Source organism: Prionailurus viverrinus, chromosome B3 (assembly GCF_022837055.1).
Source record: "Prionailurus viverrinus isolate Anna chromosome B3, UM_Priviv_1.0, whole genome shotgun sequence".
NCBI classification, from domain to species: domain Eukaryota; kingdom Metazoa; phylum Chordata; class Mammalia; order Carnivora; family Felidae; genus Prionailurus; species Prionailurus viverrinus.
The window spans coordinates 49,885,092-49,898,627 of NC_062566.1; the positions used below are offsets into that span (position 1 = coordinate 49,885,092).

At 34.3% G+C, this 13,536-nt stretch overlaps 2 protein-coding genes across 7 annotated transcripts in view; one reads left to right on the forward strand and one right to left on the reverse strand.

Moving 5' to 3' along the window:
- FAM227B (family with sequence similarity 227 member B) overlaps window positions 1-13,536 on the forward strand; it is a 211,283-nt gene that overhangs the window by 69,975 nt on the left and 127,772 nt on the right. The gene's annotated exons all lie outside the window — the stretch shown is intronic.
- The window catches only part of FGF7 (fibroblast growth factor 7), a 58,963-nt gene continuing 52,862 nt past the window's right edge, over window positions 7,436-13,536 (reverse strand). For both annotated transcript variants that reach the window (XM_047862990.1, XM_047862989.1), the window contains exons 3-4: window positions 9,670-9,773; window positions 7,436-8,577 (exon numbers count right to left, since the gene is read on the reverse strand). In XM_047862990.1, the coding sequence (XP_047718946.1) occupies window positions 8,383-8,577; window positions 9,670-9,773 (299 nt within the window). In that variant the 3' untranslated portion in view covers window positions 7,436-8,382. The remainder of the gene's footprint in view (window positions 8,578-9,669; window positions 9,774-13,536) is intronic.

Here is a 13,536-nt window from a genome sequence, read left to right on the forward strand (position 1 = left end):
AGTTTAAACTATATGCACCAAAAAAAATCCTTATATTCAGTCAACATGTAACTTTTAAGTAATTATGTGTGCATCATTGTACTTAGTGCTTGGGAAGATAAAAAAAAGAAAAGAAACATAGTAGTTCCTCTATAGACAAGTAATAGTTGATATTTAGCAAATGCCATGTCCCATGATATGTTACAGAAATAGTAATAGCCCAATGGATTAGCTACTTGAACTTTAATTTGTACCTCTGTCAATTTGCTACCTCTTTACTCTCAGAATGCCTATGGACAATAAAAAAAATTTAAAAAAAAAACAACTTGGAAATAAAATAGTTTCCTGAGAATTAAGCCAGTAAAATCTTGGCATTATGTTTTTCATTATACAATATTGAAAGAAAACCAAGAAATTTTCATGGCTGAAGAGAGAGGAAGCCCCAAAACACTAATAAGATGGCCAGAGATATAAGCTCCCAATATGGTAGTAATTTAATAAATTGTATTATTGTATTGTTATTGGTTGCATTTCACACTGTGTGGAGAAAGACTATATGAACAAAAGTGAGGAAAACAACATGTGGCACAAAATAGACGCAGCCTAAAGATTCAGAAACTGGCTGTGTTTTTACAGAAGTATTCAGATTTGATCATTGTGAATTAGATTTTATGATAATTTGGATAATGTATCTTTCAAAACCATTTTACCTTCCTTTGCTTTGATGCCATGCTTGCCAAGCAATTGTCTAATTACTAATTTAGCTTTTAAGATAATCTTCCATGGCCTGCCATAGGGTGACTGGCAAATGCCTCCCCTAGATATGTTGGTTTGCTGTTTGGTGGTAGTGGTCAAAGGTGCTGGAGAGCATAAAAAAACAGTGGGTCCTCATTGGTTTATGAAGCACATTAACATACTTTATTGAGTGACATGGAAATGCCAAGGTAAGGTGAAGTGAATAACAAGAATTTGAATACAACTGAGGGATTTAGTCACTGGCGTGAATAAAACATGGTTTTGAAAGAAGTGAATCTAAAGATGTTGAAAAATAAGTTAGTTGGGTTTTGGTGATAGGTTAAAGGGAAGTAGAGACAAGAATAAAAGCTGACTATATTTTGAGTATAAATATTAAAGAGAACATTTATCTTCTCTCATGCACTGTTGGTCAGAATATATATTTGGAAAAAGCTTTCTGAAAATGTTTTTCAATTTGTATTTTATTTTTTTTTTATAAATTTTTTTTTCAACGTTTATTTATTTTTGGGACAGGGAGAGACAGAGCATGAACGGGGGAGGGGCAGAGAGAGAGGGAGACACAGAATTGGAAACAGGCTCCAGGCTCTGAGCCATCAGCCCAGAGCCTGACGCGGGGCTCGAACTCACGGACCACGAGATCGTGACCTGGCTGAAGTCGGATGCTTAACCGACTGCGCCACCCAGGCGCCCCTGTATTTTATTTTTTTAATGTTTATTTATATTTGAGAGAGAGATAGAGTGCGAGCGGGGAAGGGGCAGAGAGAGAAGGAGACACAGAATCTGAAACAGGCTCCAGGCTTTGAGCTGTCAGCACAGAGCCCTACATGGGGCTCGAACCCACGGACCTTGAGATCATGACCTGAGCCAAACTGACTAAGCCACCCAGGTGTCTCTCAATTTGCATTTTAAAGGATTTTTTAATATAATAATTTTATTTCCTATAATCATATTAAGAAAATAATCAGAATTATAAAGAAGTATATACCAAGAAATTCATATTTACGTTAATGAAGTTTGAAACAACCAAAATAACCAACAATAGATCAGTTAAGGAAGAGTAAAAGTAGACGGCCTGTGAGATCCATGAACTGGTTGATTAATAGGAAAATTTTGTTAAATTGATATATGCACACCTTCAATATTTTGTTTACTTCAAACATAACAATGTGCATTCATTTATCAGTTTTTATGTGAGGCTATCGTCTTTCCTCTGAGCATGATTCTAATAATTATCATACCCATTAAATACTGTCAACAGTGTCCAGTTTGAGTTTCTTTAAAATGGACTGAGAATTCAACGATATTTGCCGAGCAGTCTGAGTGCATAATTATAGATTGTTATTATTTTTTCCTGTTGTCTTGCCCATACCTAATTTAACATCTTAAGTTTTCAATCACTCACTTTTTCCATTGCCACTCCATAGGCAACTCTAAGAACTTTGATTTCTATCCTGAATAATATGGAAAACAATTGCAGTTTTGAACAGAGGAATTGCATGATCTAAAATATAAGTTAACAGAATCACTGTGGCTGCTCTGTTTGAAAAAGGACTATGGTGTATGTTGGGGTGCCCTTTGTGCGCTTTATACTCCATAATTGGTTGAAAGCAAAAACAGTTGTAGCTGTCTTTCTAGTGTTTGCATTTCCTTTTATCTTCAGTGTGAATAGCAAAAATATAGAGGCATCTAGGGAAACCAGGGATCCAAAAGCACTGCAGACTTTGAAATCATATTGAAAAATAGAGAATTAGATGGGAAGCAACATAAGGCTTTTCACAGTGTTTCAGGAGGCAACAAAGATAAAGATCCGGTATAGTTCCTGAAGGGGTTTCCTTCCCCACCCCCACCCTCACCCCCACCCTCACCCCCACCACCCCATTTAGCTAATTGGTTCTCAAATGCATAGGTATATTAGAATCTTCTGAGGAGCTTTAAAAATACACTTGCCTGTGCCCCAACCCAGAAATACTGGTGCAATTGGCCTAGGCTGGGCCTAGGCCTCATTATTTAAAAAAAAAAAAAAAAAAAAAATCCCAGGTGATTCCAATAGGCATTTAGCATTAAAATCGATTGTTTTTCAAGTATTTTTAGGTCTTATCCTCACAGGCAGCTTGTGACTGATTGCCTCCACCTTCTACGATAAAACTCACTGTGGCTCAAGAAATTTCAACCATGTATATGATCTTACTCTCTTGAGGTAGAGAAGTGGAGGGGAGGATTATCTTTAGGTTGAGTCTGAGGGCTTAGTCATTTCCTTCATATAGAGGTAAAGTTATATTGTTAGTTTTCGAGCTATATTAGGAATTCTAAGGAGGCGCAACTCAAATTAATTATGTGGTTCCAACCTTTTCTCAATTATCCTTGTACCAATGGACCATACTCCCTCACGGAAGTATCAAAAGTGTTGCCTCAGAGAATATACCTGCTTCATCTCTCTCTGCTGAATAGCTCACCAAGGAAAGCCATGAAATACTCTTATTAGGCCCTAACGAATCCTGTCTTGTGGCAGGAACCTTAAAAACATCCCACTTATTATTTGTGTTAGGCAGCCTTTAAGATGGCCTCCAATGATGGGGCGCCTGGGTAGCTCAGTCGGTTAAGCCTCCGACTTCGGCTCAGGTCATGATCTCCCGGTCTGTGAGTTCAAGCCCTTCGTCGGGCTCTGTGCTGACAGCTCAGAGCCTGGAGCCTGTTTCAGATTCTGTGTCTCCCTCTCTCTCTGGCCCTCTCCTGTTCATGCTCTCTCTCTGTCTCAAAAATAAATAAACGTTAAAAAAAAAAAGAAAAAAGATGGCCTCCAATGATCCCTGCTTTTTGGTACTTATGCCTTTGTGTAATTCCTTTCCCTTGTATAGGTAGAAAATCTTGAAATCATTTTCAAGATTAGGTTATATATAAAAATACTGTGGCTTCCATTTTGGGCACTCACTCACTCTGATTCCTTTGTGGGAATCAAACTGCTATGTTTTAGATAGTGCTGTGAAAAGGCTTATGTGGTGAGGAAGTGATGTTTTGAGCCAACAACCAGTGAGGACCTAAGGTCCTCTTCAAGGACCTAAGGTGGATCCCTCTCTAAATTGAGCTTTGAGATATGTCCACAGTTCTGGTGAACACCTTGATTGTAGCTTTCTGAGAGACTCTACCTAGAGACACCTAGCTAAACCATGTCCAGGTTCCTGACCACATAAATTATGAGATAATAAATATTTGCTGTTTTAAGCCACTAAGTTTTATGATAATTTGTTATATAATAATATATAAGTAACATGTGGCTGTATTTTTCAAGAGAAAGTCCTCCCATTTTCAAGCTAAATGTTGCTATTCATCTCATATTTCAATTGTTCTGATGATATTTCAAAATTGTTCTGATGATATTTCAAAAGTTCTGATGATGTTAAAGAAAATAAATTTGCATCGGTTCTCATAAGTTCAATGATGATGATTTGGAAACTGGAACCACATAATAATCAGGAAGTAAAAGGAAAATATGAGAGGCATCTTCTCAGGGGAGAGTAAATACAGGGATTTGGGTAAGAGACCAGGACTTTATTATTTCTTGCTTCTTGTCATGTCTCCTCAACTGGAGAGAAAGTGAATTTTCTTAACAAACTATTCAAAGTTAGAGGATGAGTGGGAACACATGTGGGCCTGAAGGAACACCAGTCTCATTGGAAGCAGCAGCTTTGTTGAATAAATATAGAAGTAGGATAAAGAGTAGCCTGACAACAATGCTGAAACAGTTATAAGTTTTAATGAACTATTTCATAGTAAGATGCACATGAATAACTCGAACCATAGACACCAATTAATAGATATTCTCTGAAAACTGTTTTAGAGTGAGCATAGAAATGATCATGGCTGATAATCATCTGGTACCCACAAGTCAGTCACAGTGGCCTGTGTCTATTCTGATAGATCAGTGACATATTCTAATTGACCAGTAACCACTCATACTGGTCGTTAGTATTTTTAATACCACTCTTTTTCATAGTGAACGTTAGATGAAGTTTTGGTTTCCTGTAGCCATGTGCCATCTGTGCATAAAGTTGGATAATGAAAGGTACAGGATCTCTTGTGTCTTACTCATGCCCAAGCATATGGCATTAAGGTAGTGGTGTAAATGAAGCTGCATGATAAACCTTGTACATCTTTCTGATGCATCACTTTTGCTTACTCGTGTGAATTTTATATTAGAGCAAACACAAAAGTATTATGGATTAAAATGCAAAAGCACATGAGTTTTAAGAGAAAAAAGATTTTCAAGAAACTTTGTGTGCTACCTTTGCATTATTCCTTAGACTCTCTTTCTCTACTTCTACTACTATTGGTATTTCAGTAGAAAATTTTGAGACACATGGATTTTGTTTATTTGTGGTTATAGAATCACTTTACTACAGCTGGTCGTGTGGCTCATCTGTATGTTTTTTGTCACTCTAGATAACCAGAGGAGCAAACTCTAAGAGATAGAAACTAAGAATTTATCTCCAGTATCTCTTCTCTTTTATCATTAGGTCAATTTATAGTCAACTTGAAGGCTGATAATTTATAGTATGGCTTTTTTTTTACATAAAATATTTTAGTTTATTAATTGCATTGAAAGTATCTTTTTATTATTTCTTTTGTTAACATTTCATATTCTTTCATTTAATTTTTTCCTTCCTTGTTCTTGGAAACCTATGTATTTAACCAATTTTCTCCTTCAAAGAACATTTCTTAAAAGGTTACTCTGTTTATAACTGCTCTCCATTTGTAAATAAATACATGTAAGAGTAGAATAGGAAACAGGATTGGAAATTTCATCATTTCTTTCCTCCTTTTGAGTTACATCATCACAGCATGGACTAATTATTCTGTATGAAGTGAATTGCCAAAACATAAGTTGCATTTGCATGCAAACATAAAGATAACATCTCAATAGAAATTTTTTAAAGAAGGAGACCACTAGCTAATAATCTAAGACTGGGAAGCATATGCTAAGTGACCTGGACTTTTGTGACAGCTCTGTCCCTAACCAGCTACTTTGGATGTATCACAATCTCAGTTTCCTGGTCTGCAAGTGAATACAAGGGACTAAGGCCTCTTGCAGTTTTAAGCTTCTAGAATTCTAAATGTATATAATTAGTACAGATTTTATTTTCTAAAATTTGCATGATAAAAAAAGGAGAGTATAAACAATGAATTAAAAGTGTTTCTAAAGAGGGAGGAAGGCAAACCTTAAGAGACTCTTAAATACAGAGAACAGACTGAGGGTTTATTGGGGGGGGGGATAGGGGGGGAGAAGGGAAGTGGGTGATGGACATTGAGGAGGGCACTTGTTGGGATGAGCCCTGGATGTTGTATGGAAGCCAATTTGACAATAAATTATATTTTTTTAAAAAGTGTTTCTAAAAACACTACCAGATTGGCTTTACCACTAAATTTGGTTTGTTTAATTCAGCATTGCTGTGTGATTTGATTATAACTATAAATCCATAGACAACTATGTTGGTCCTAACATAGTTCATGTCTTGTATGTATATACACTATTTCTGTTCAAATTTCTATATCATCATGTTTGCCCTAATTTTAAAAATCAAGTAAGATTAGTCCCATTCTGAATTTTCTTTAATATTCAAACATTGAATGAATGCATATAAAAAACTGATTATGGATAGACACTCTGTTAAGCACTAAGGAAACGAATATGAGAAACATAGGTTTTCCTCTGCCCTCGGTATTTTCACAAGACTCCAGCCACAGAAGGCTGATCTAGGAGAGGAATCTAGGCTAGCAAGCCCCTTGAATCAGATAACAGTTCAGAATATCATTCATAAATGTCCCCTAGCTGAGGAAAGACAATTCTTTCTAGTTTCCTGTCACCTGGTCATATAGATGAGCCATAAGAAGATCAAATGAATCTGTTCCTGTCGGCTTTAGCCTTTTTGTGTAACTTTTGCCTATTAATGTAGTAGTAGATAATATTTATATAAAATAAAGGAATTTGGTGACAAATATTTTGAAATTAAAATCACAATGATTAAAATTCCAATAGTTTAGTTTAGATAAATGTTGACCTCCTATTGGTGAACACATAAAATGCTACCCAAATCTGCCAATTGAAGAAGTATGAAGTAGAATTTATCTTTCTGATAAGCCTATTCTCTGTAGCCTGACCTCAAGTCTTCATGATATTCAGGTCCTCAAATCCCTAACTATATATTCTATCTTGTGCTCTTGCCATCTAAAAGGAAAACAACTTCCAATGTGGCAATATTTTGAATGGCAGAAATTTCTAGATTAGAAAAATTACTAACTCTAATATGCATATTTTAAAAATATGGCACTTTTCTACTCATGAACTCAAATATATTCTAACTTTAACAATTTCAAGTCCTTTTATCTGCAGTGATTTTACTTATATCATCCAATGTAATTGACAACAGTATGTGTCAAAACATATTTTACATTTTTGTGTTGCTCCCTGTGAGACATCTATTGTAAGAATTGCTGCAGGCTGTCATTTTTGTCTGCCATCCAGGATTTGCTGGCCCAAGTACTGTGTACTAAACTTGATATTGGTCATGGGGGGAGGGAGGGGAACCTTGTAGTTGAGCCAGATGGTTTTGTTATTGCTTTAGAATTAAAAGCATATGAAACAGATACAGCTTATTAAGGTTTTTTTTTTATAAATAACATAAACTTAAATAACAAAACAATAAAGTTCAAATACAACTTAAAATAGAGTTTAATGCTATAACCACAGAGAAAAAGCATGATTATTGGTGGGAAGAACATTATTAAAAGTCATATTTCCAAATATGAATTATACAAAAGATAGATTATATTACTTGAAACAAAACTTAAAGGTTTCTCAGTTTTACTTTTAGGGATTATAAAATGTTATTTTTGTGGCAAGTGAGATGAAATACAGTATTATCATCATTATTGCTATTTTATATACAAGATTTTTGAAAACATCCTTTTAGCAATACCCTTTCCATATGAGCAGCATTAGGAATTTTCTTCTTATTAATAGGTACAAGCATATTCTAATACTATACTTTTGTAAAACTACTTATTTGACTCCATTCCATAATAGAATTTTTAAGAATATTCTTTCTTTTCTTATTAGAATTTAAGTGGCTTACAATTGCCACTAAAAAGTCTTTCAGATACTGCTCATCTTCCATAGTTAGTGTTGGCTTGATTATCTGACAAATCATTCCAGCAGCCTTTAGGTCTGACATATCTTATATAACATCATCTGCATTATTATTATTATAGCAGCCATTTTATAAGCAGATAGGAATATTTAAATAATCATTATCAGATAATCAAATCTAACATACTCTTAAGGGTAAATTAATTTAAGAAAAAACATTACTATTACTAACATCATGATTGTACAACCAGCTTTACAATTTTTTACAACTTTTAGTTACTAAATCTGATTTTGTGTATATTTTTCAAATCTTTCTTTAATGCAGTCTCTTAAAATAAACATACATGCGCAAGTCCAGCTTGATCAGTTTTTCAGTAGTTTTCCAGCCTTTCTTGGTTACTTAAAAAAAAATAAAGAAGAAAAGAAAAGAAAAAAAGAAAAGAAAGAAAACAGTCCACTTAAAGAAATCTCCCTGCTGGAACTGGTTTCTTTTATACCATATATGATTATGTTATTGCCATAGGAAGAAAGTGGGCTGTTTTTTGTTCTTTCTTTGTTTTCTTCCCCCTTACAGGAACCCCTTTTTGATTTAAAGCAACAAACATTTCTCCTCCGCTGTGTGTCCATTTAGCTGATGCATATGTATTGTAATGGTTTTCCAGAATTAATTCTTTGAAGTTGCAATCTTCATTGCATTCTTTCTGTTAAAATAATAAACAACATTATCCAAATGATTTTTAGAGGTACTCAATTAAACAAAGAGTAAGCAGTAATCTTTAGTAGAATTAAATCATATATGACTTTTTTTTTGAGCTGGCCTAATGCAGTTTGTTAGATATAGATTAGCATATTTTCAAAAAAAAAAATAGGCATCTTAAAATTTTTTAAAAAGATAAAATGATACATATTTAGTTATGCAACACATTTTCAAATATCTAACTTTTTTTGGCAGTCAGTTTTTACAATTCTTTAGTATGAGGAGCTGTTTCCCCCTAATGAGCAGCTCTGATATTACCAAATATCATTCCCAAATCACTCATTCCCTAACTGCTGAGAATTTGATATAATTAGCAGAGCGTCTCCCTCCCTCAGCTGAAGGACATATTTCACAACTTTTCTTCATTTGTTACTACACTGCCTGCAATGGTGATGGAATTTAAGTTAATTTGTTCATCCATCCAACCATTCATTCATTCATTCATTCATTCAATTAAACCTAGATTATTATGTAATTAGCCTGTGCCAGGTATTGTGCTGGACTATGGGAATACAAAGGAAACTCAATTATATTTTATTATGGTGGGATGAACTGTTACATGTTTCATATTGTAATAAAGTGGGAACAATGTGAATGCTCACAGTTCAAAGGCCACGATTGTGAGACTGATGTTGATAAACAAACTTCTGAATTTTTTTTCCCAAGAATTTTCATGTCAGCAATGTGCAGATTGGGTGAACCTTAACAAAAAAGAGCTTTAATACTGGAAATCTTAGGTTTTAAGTATCTAAAGCGCACATGGAATTTCAGAGCTGGCAGTATCCTGAGAGGTTGGTTAACGTAACTCATTTTACAAATGAAGACACCAAAGCCCAGAGAGCTTAAGCAATTTGTCCAAGGCCCTGCAGAAAATGTTTTTTTTTTCCCTCAATGCTTGAATATGAAGTATTTTAATGAAATCATTAAATTATATGACTGAAGAAAAATTAGTTCCATTTTTACTTTCCAGAAAGGCAAGATGTTTTTGACAAAAATAAGTTTGAAAAATTAAGTCCAAGCTATCAATTATCGATACCTTTGCATAGAGTTTTCCTTCCTTATTCATTGCAAGATAGTATTCACTTTCCACTCCTTTGATTGCGACAATTCCAACTGCCACTGTCCTGATTTCCATGATATCTGCAAGGAATCACAGAAAGATAAGTCAGTTATTCACTCAGCTTTGCAGATCATCCAAGAATGACAATTTGTTCTTCTTTCTTTTCAATTGGAAGTTATTAAAATCATTAATGTGCGTGTTTACTCAGCCTGAGACCACCTACCCATATTACACATACAAATACAAGGGTAGTCCTTATTAAACATGGGGAGTTTAAACTATTTATTTTTTATTTTGTAGAAAAAGATATCTGGATTCAAAGGATTTAGCTTTTTCTTCCCCAGAATTACATCCCTAACTTACTATCATAATAATCATCATGATATCAGCTAATGTTTATTGATCTCATACCACATAATAAAGCATTATTCCAAGGCTCCTATGCATTAACTCATCTACTTGTCACCAAGGCTATGAGGCAAGTACTGTAGTTATTCCCATTTTACAGATCGAGAAGCCCAAGCACAGAGAAGTTATATAATTTTCCCAGATTCTCTCAGCTAATTAGTGGCAGAAGGGAAATTTGAACCCAGACAGTGGCTCTTAATCATTACATACCATGAAAGTGTATAATAAACTAATAATCTTTACTTTTCTCTTAAACTTTATCTTATAAATTATTGCTAACAGAAAATCTCTGGAATGTACTGAAATTTAACAAAAATCAATGAAAGCAATTGTAAATGATGGTAACAGAACTACTGCCCTAAAAAAGATTAAATATTTTAAAGTGATAGTGAGTTTTTTGATACATGAAAGACTATTTAAAACCCAATTATGAATCTTGCTTATATGATATTTTAAAATTTATACCTTTCTGATTTTTAATCTTTGTTGAAATTGTTTCTACAACACATACAGTTACCACAAGAATGTTAACCTACTATTTTCTTTTATTATACATCTTTTCCTCCAATGCTATATTTTAATGACGCATATAAATGCAGTAAAATCTCAAGAAAATTTTTAAAACAATGTAGGAATTAAAAGTTTAGCAGACCTCTTTAAATAACTGCTGTTAATTATACTTTGAACATGAAGGTGTAACCATGAGACATTCGCTTCCCTGTGCCTAATAATATGCAAAGAAGGTTACAAGTGAAAACTATATGCGTTATGTCAAGTCTCTAAAAGCTGTTTTCCAAAATATTCACTCAGTTAAAGGAAAATCTGATTTCTTATTCCATGCCTTTGCTTCATCCTCTTATTTATTCTTTTCACTTCAATTTTCCTATCTGGAGAATAAAATCAATACCCACTTCGTCAGAATTAATGCAGCCTAGCTAATATTTGTTATCTGTGTCACATGTATGCTGCATACAGGCCTTTTTCCCAGCATGCTATGCTTAGCGCTGACAAGAGGTTATCCAGTTGAGACTTCTTGGGCTGTTCATATAAACTCAGGTCTATGAAGAAAGTGCAAAGGAATGGATATTAATCTTTTAAAGTATTTATGAAACATTGTCAGAATGTATAAATCCTAGAGTAATTTGAGGACACAAATTAAGGAAAACAGCCCTGATTTCATAACTCCAAAAGTTAAAATTGAATAATTTATTTCATTCTAAAATGTCAGACGAACAAATCATTTGGTTTTTAATAGCATAATTTTTATTTTCTTTCTTAGAGTCAGGATAGGAAAAATAGCTTTCTGTCTGTAGATGTAAACAATGAGTTGTGAATTGAATTGTTTGGTGTTATTAAAAATTCAATAAACTATTTCATTATATACCCTGATTTTACTAAAAGGCAGATGAAGAGTAGTCAAAGACCTCATTTACAACAACTACTGGCATCAACAAATGAAATAATTATCAATATTTTGGTCACAATTAAGCTATGCTTTCATAAGTAGTTGATAATAATATGATTGAAAAGCTACTGGATAAAATACATTGCCATTATCTTTCATTATTTCATGAATCTAGGAAGTCATAATAATGAGCAAATTCAAAATGAAAAACAATGATAAGGAAAGAGAACTCTCTATCCACATCAAACCAAAGAATTCTCATTTCCACAATACCTTCACAGAGTTCAGTGATTCCACTTCATCAATAGAGGAAGACACTAAGTGTAAATAATAATTATGCTTCAATGCATGTTTTATAATATCATTGCCACTAGTAAAACTTAAGACCTGCTTATGATTTGCTACATCTTTTGAAGACCTCAATGTTCTGATGAGAGCATAGAAAATGATTAAATTCTAGCATGTGGTTGTAGACTATAGATTAAAGAAGGAAGCAGTAATAAGGGAGCACATGTGAGGATACTTCAAGTGACACCTACAGATCTTCCTCTTTATCACTGGGAACACTGTGTAAATATTAAATACTAAAGAAAGTGAAAACACATTTCACCACATTTTTAAACATCTCATATTTTCTGAAATACTGTAATGCTATGCAAAATTATTTTCTATTGTTAACAAACAATTCTGTTAATCCTACACATCTAGCACAACTAGAATTTCATTGTGGATTTAGATCACATGTGATTTATGCATGCTGAATTTAGGAACAAGATGTGGAAAACTGCCGTCACTTTAAACTCAGTATCATTGTAAAACTCAACCACATTATCAGTCCCACCCCAGGAGACATAGCATCTCCCTAACTCTTCTCCTTGTACTCATTCTCTAAATTAGCCAGATTTGAAATGATCTTTGACTTCTCCAACTCCTATCCTTATGTCTTAGCCTCAACATCCATTGGGCCTAGAAGTTGAGGAAATGGGCATAGCAAGAGGAATGAGTAAACGGTATAGAAATAATTTTAAGCATTGCTACCAAGTATGTGTTGAGTATTTGTGTTCTATCATATTTGCCGAGAAGAGCTATGTTTGGCATCGAGGTGGTTCATTCCAGTAATGTTCCACTTCCTAACTGGTCCTCTTCACTACAAGGGGATCAGCCAGAAGGAATCAAAAGAAATGCTTCCCGGAACTTGGCAGCTTGCTGGGAAAAATTCCAGGATGTAAGGACACCAAGGGAACTATTTGGAGTGACTTGGGACACATTTGTTGTTTTTGTCCTTCTGTCTGAATAGTCCCCAATTAAGTGTAATATAAATATAAGTTGCTTTTCTTGGCTAGATGTGAAAGTGAAAAGGCTTAAGATTTTTTTTTTCTAATTTTTTTCCTAATTTTTTTCTAAGCTACAGCTTATTAGAGAAAATAAGCATTTTTAGAGAGGATTAAAAAACAAAACAAAACAAAACAAACAACAACAACAAAAAAACCTAATTCAGAGGGGGAAGCCAGAAAGAAAAAAATCTAAAGAGTCTAAGAAATCCAAGCTATCATTAAGAATATAGCAAAAGGAACAAATTGATGTAGAAGAGAAAGAAAACATGTATGCAGAATGCTGAGCATAGTTAAGTGCCCAATAAACTGTTTTCTTTAGAAATGAATAGTTTTGCTGTTCTAACCAACAATGGTGAGTCTGGTCTTTGAGAGAAGCATTGGCAACAGCATCTCATGCTTTTTGTAACAATAAGGAGAAAAGCTAGTGGAAATTAGGTGTTTCCCCGACTAGAAAGCAGTGGAACACAGGTTGGAGACAGCTTCCTGGGGAAGTGGGGGTGGGGGTGATGGGGGTGGGGGGTGGGTATTCCTCACATGTGTATCAAGACATAAAGAAACACTGGTGAAGACTCATTGCGCTAAATGAATGCTGACACAGGTGGGAATGAATGACAGCACCAGAAGGAAGATCCCTAGTGACACTGAAGTTCTGAATAGAAACATGAAAGACATGAGAGCACAGGTGTTGTTTTTTTT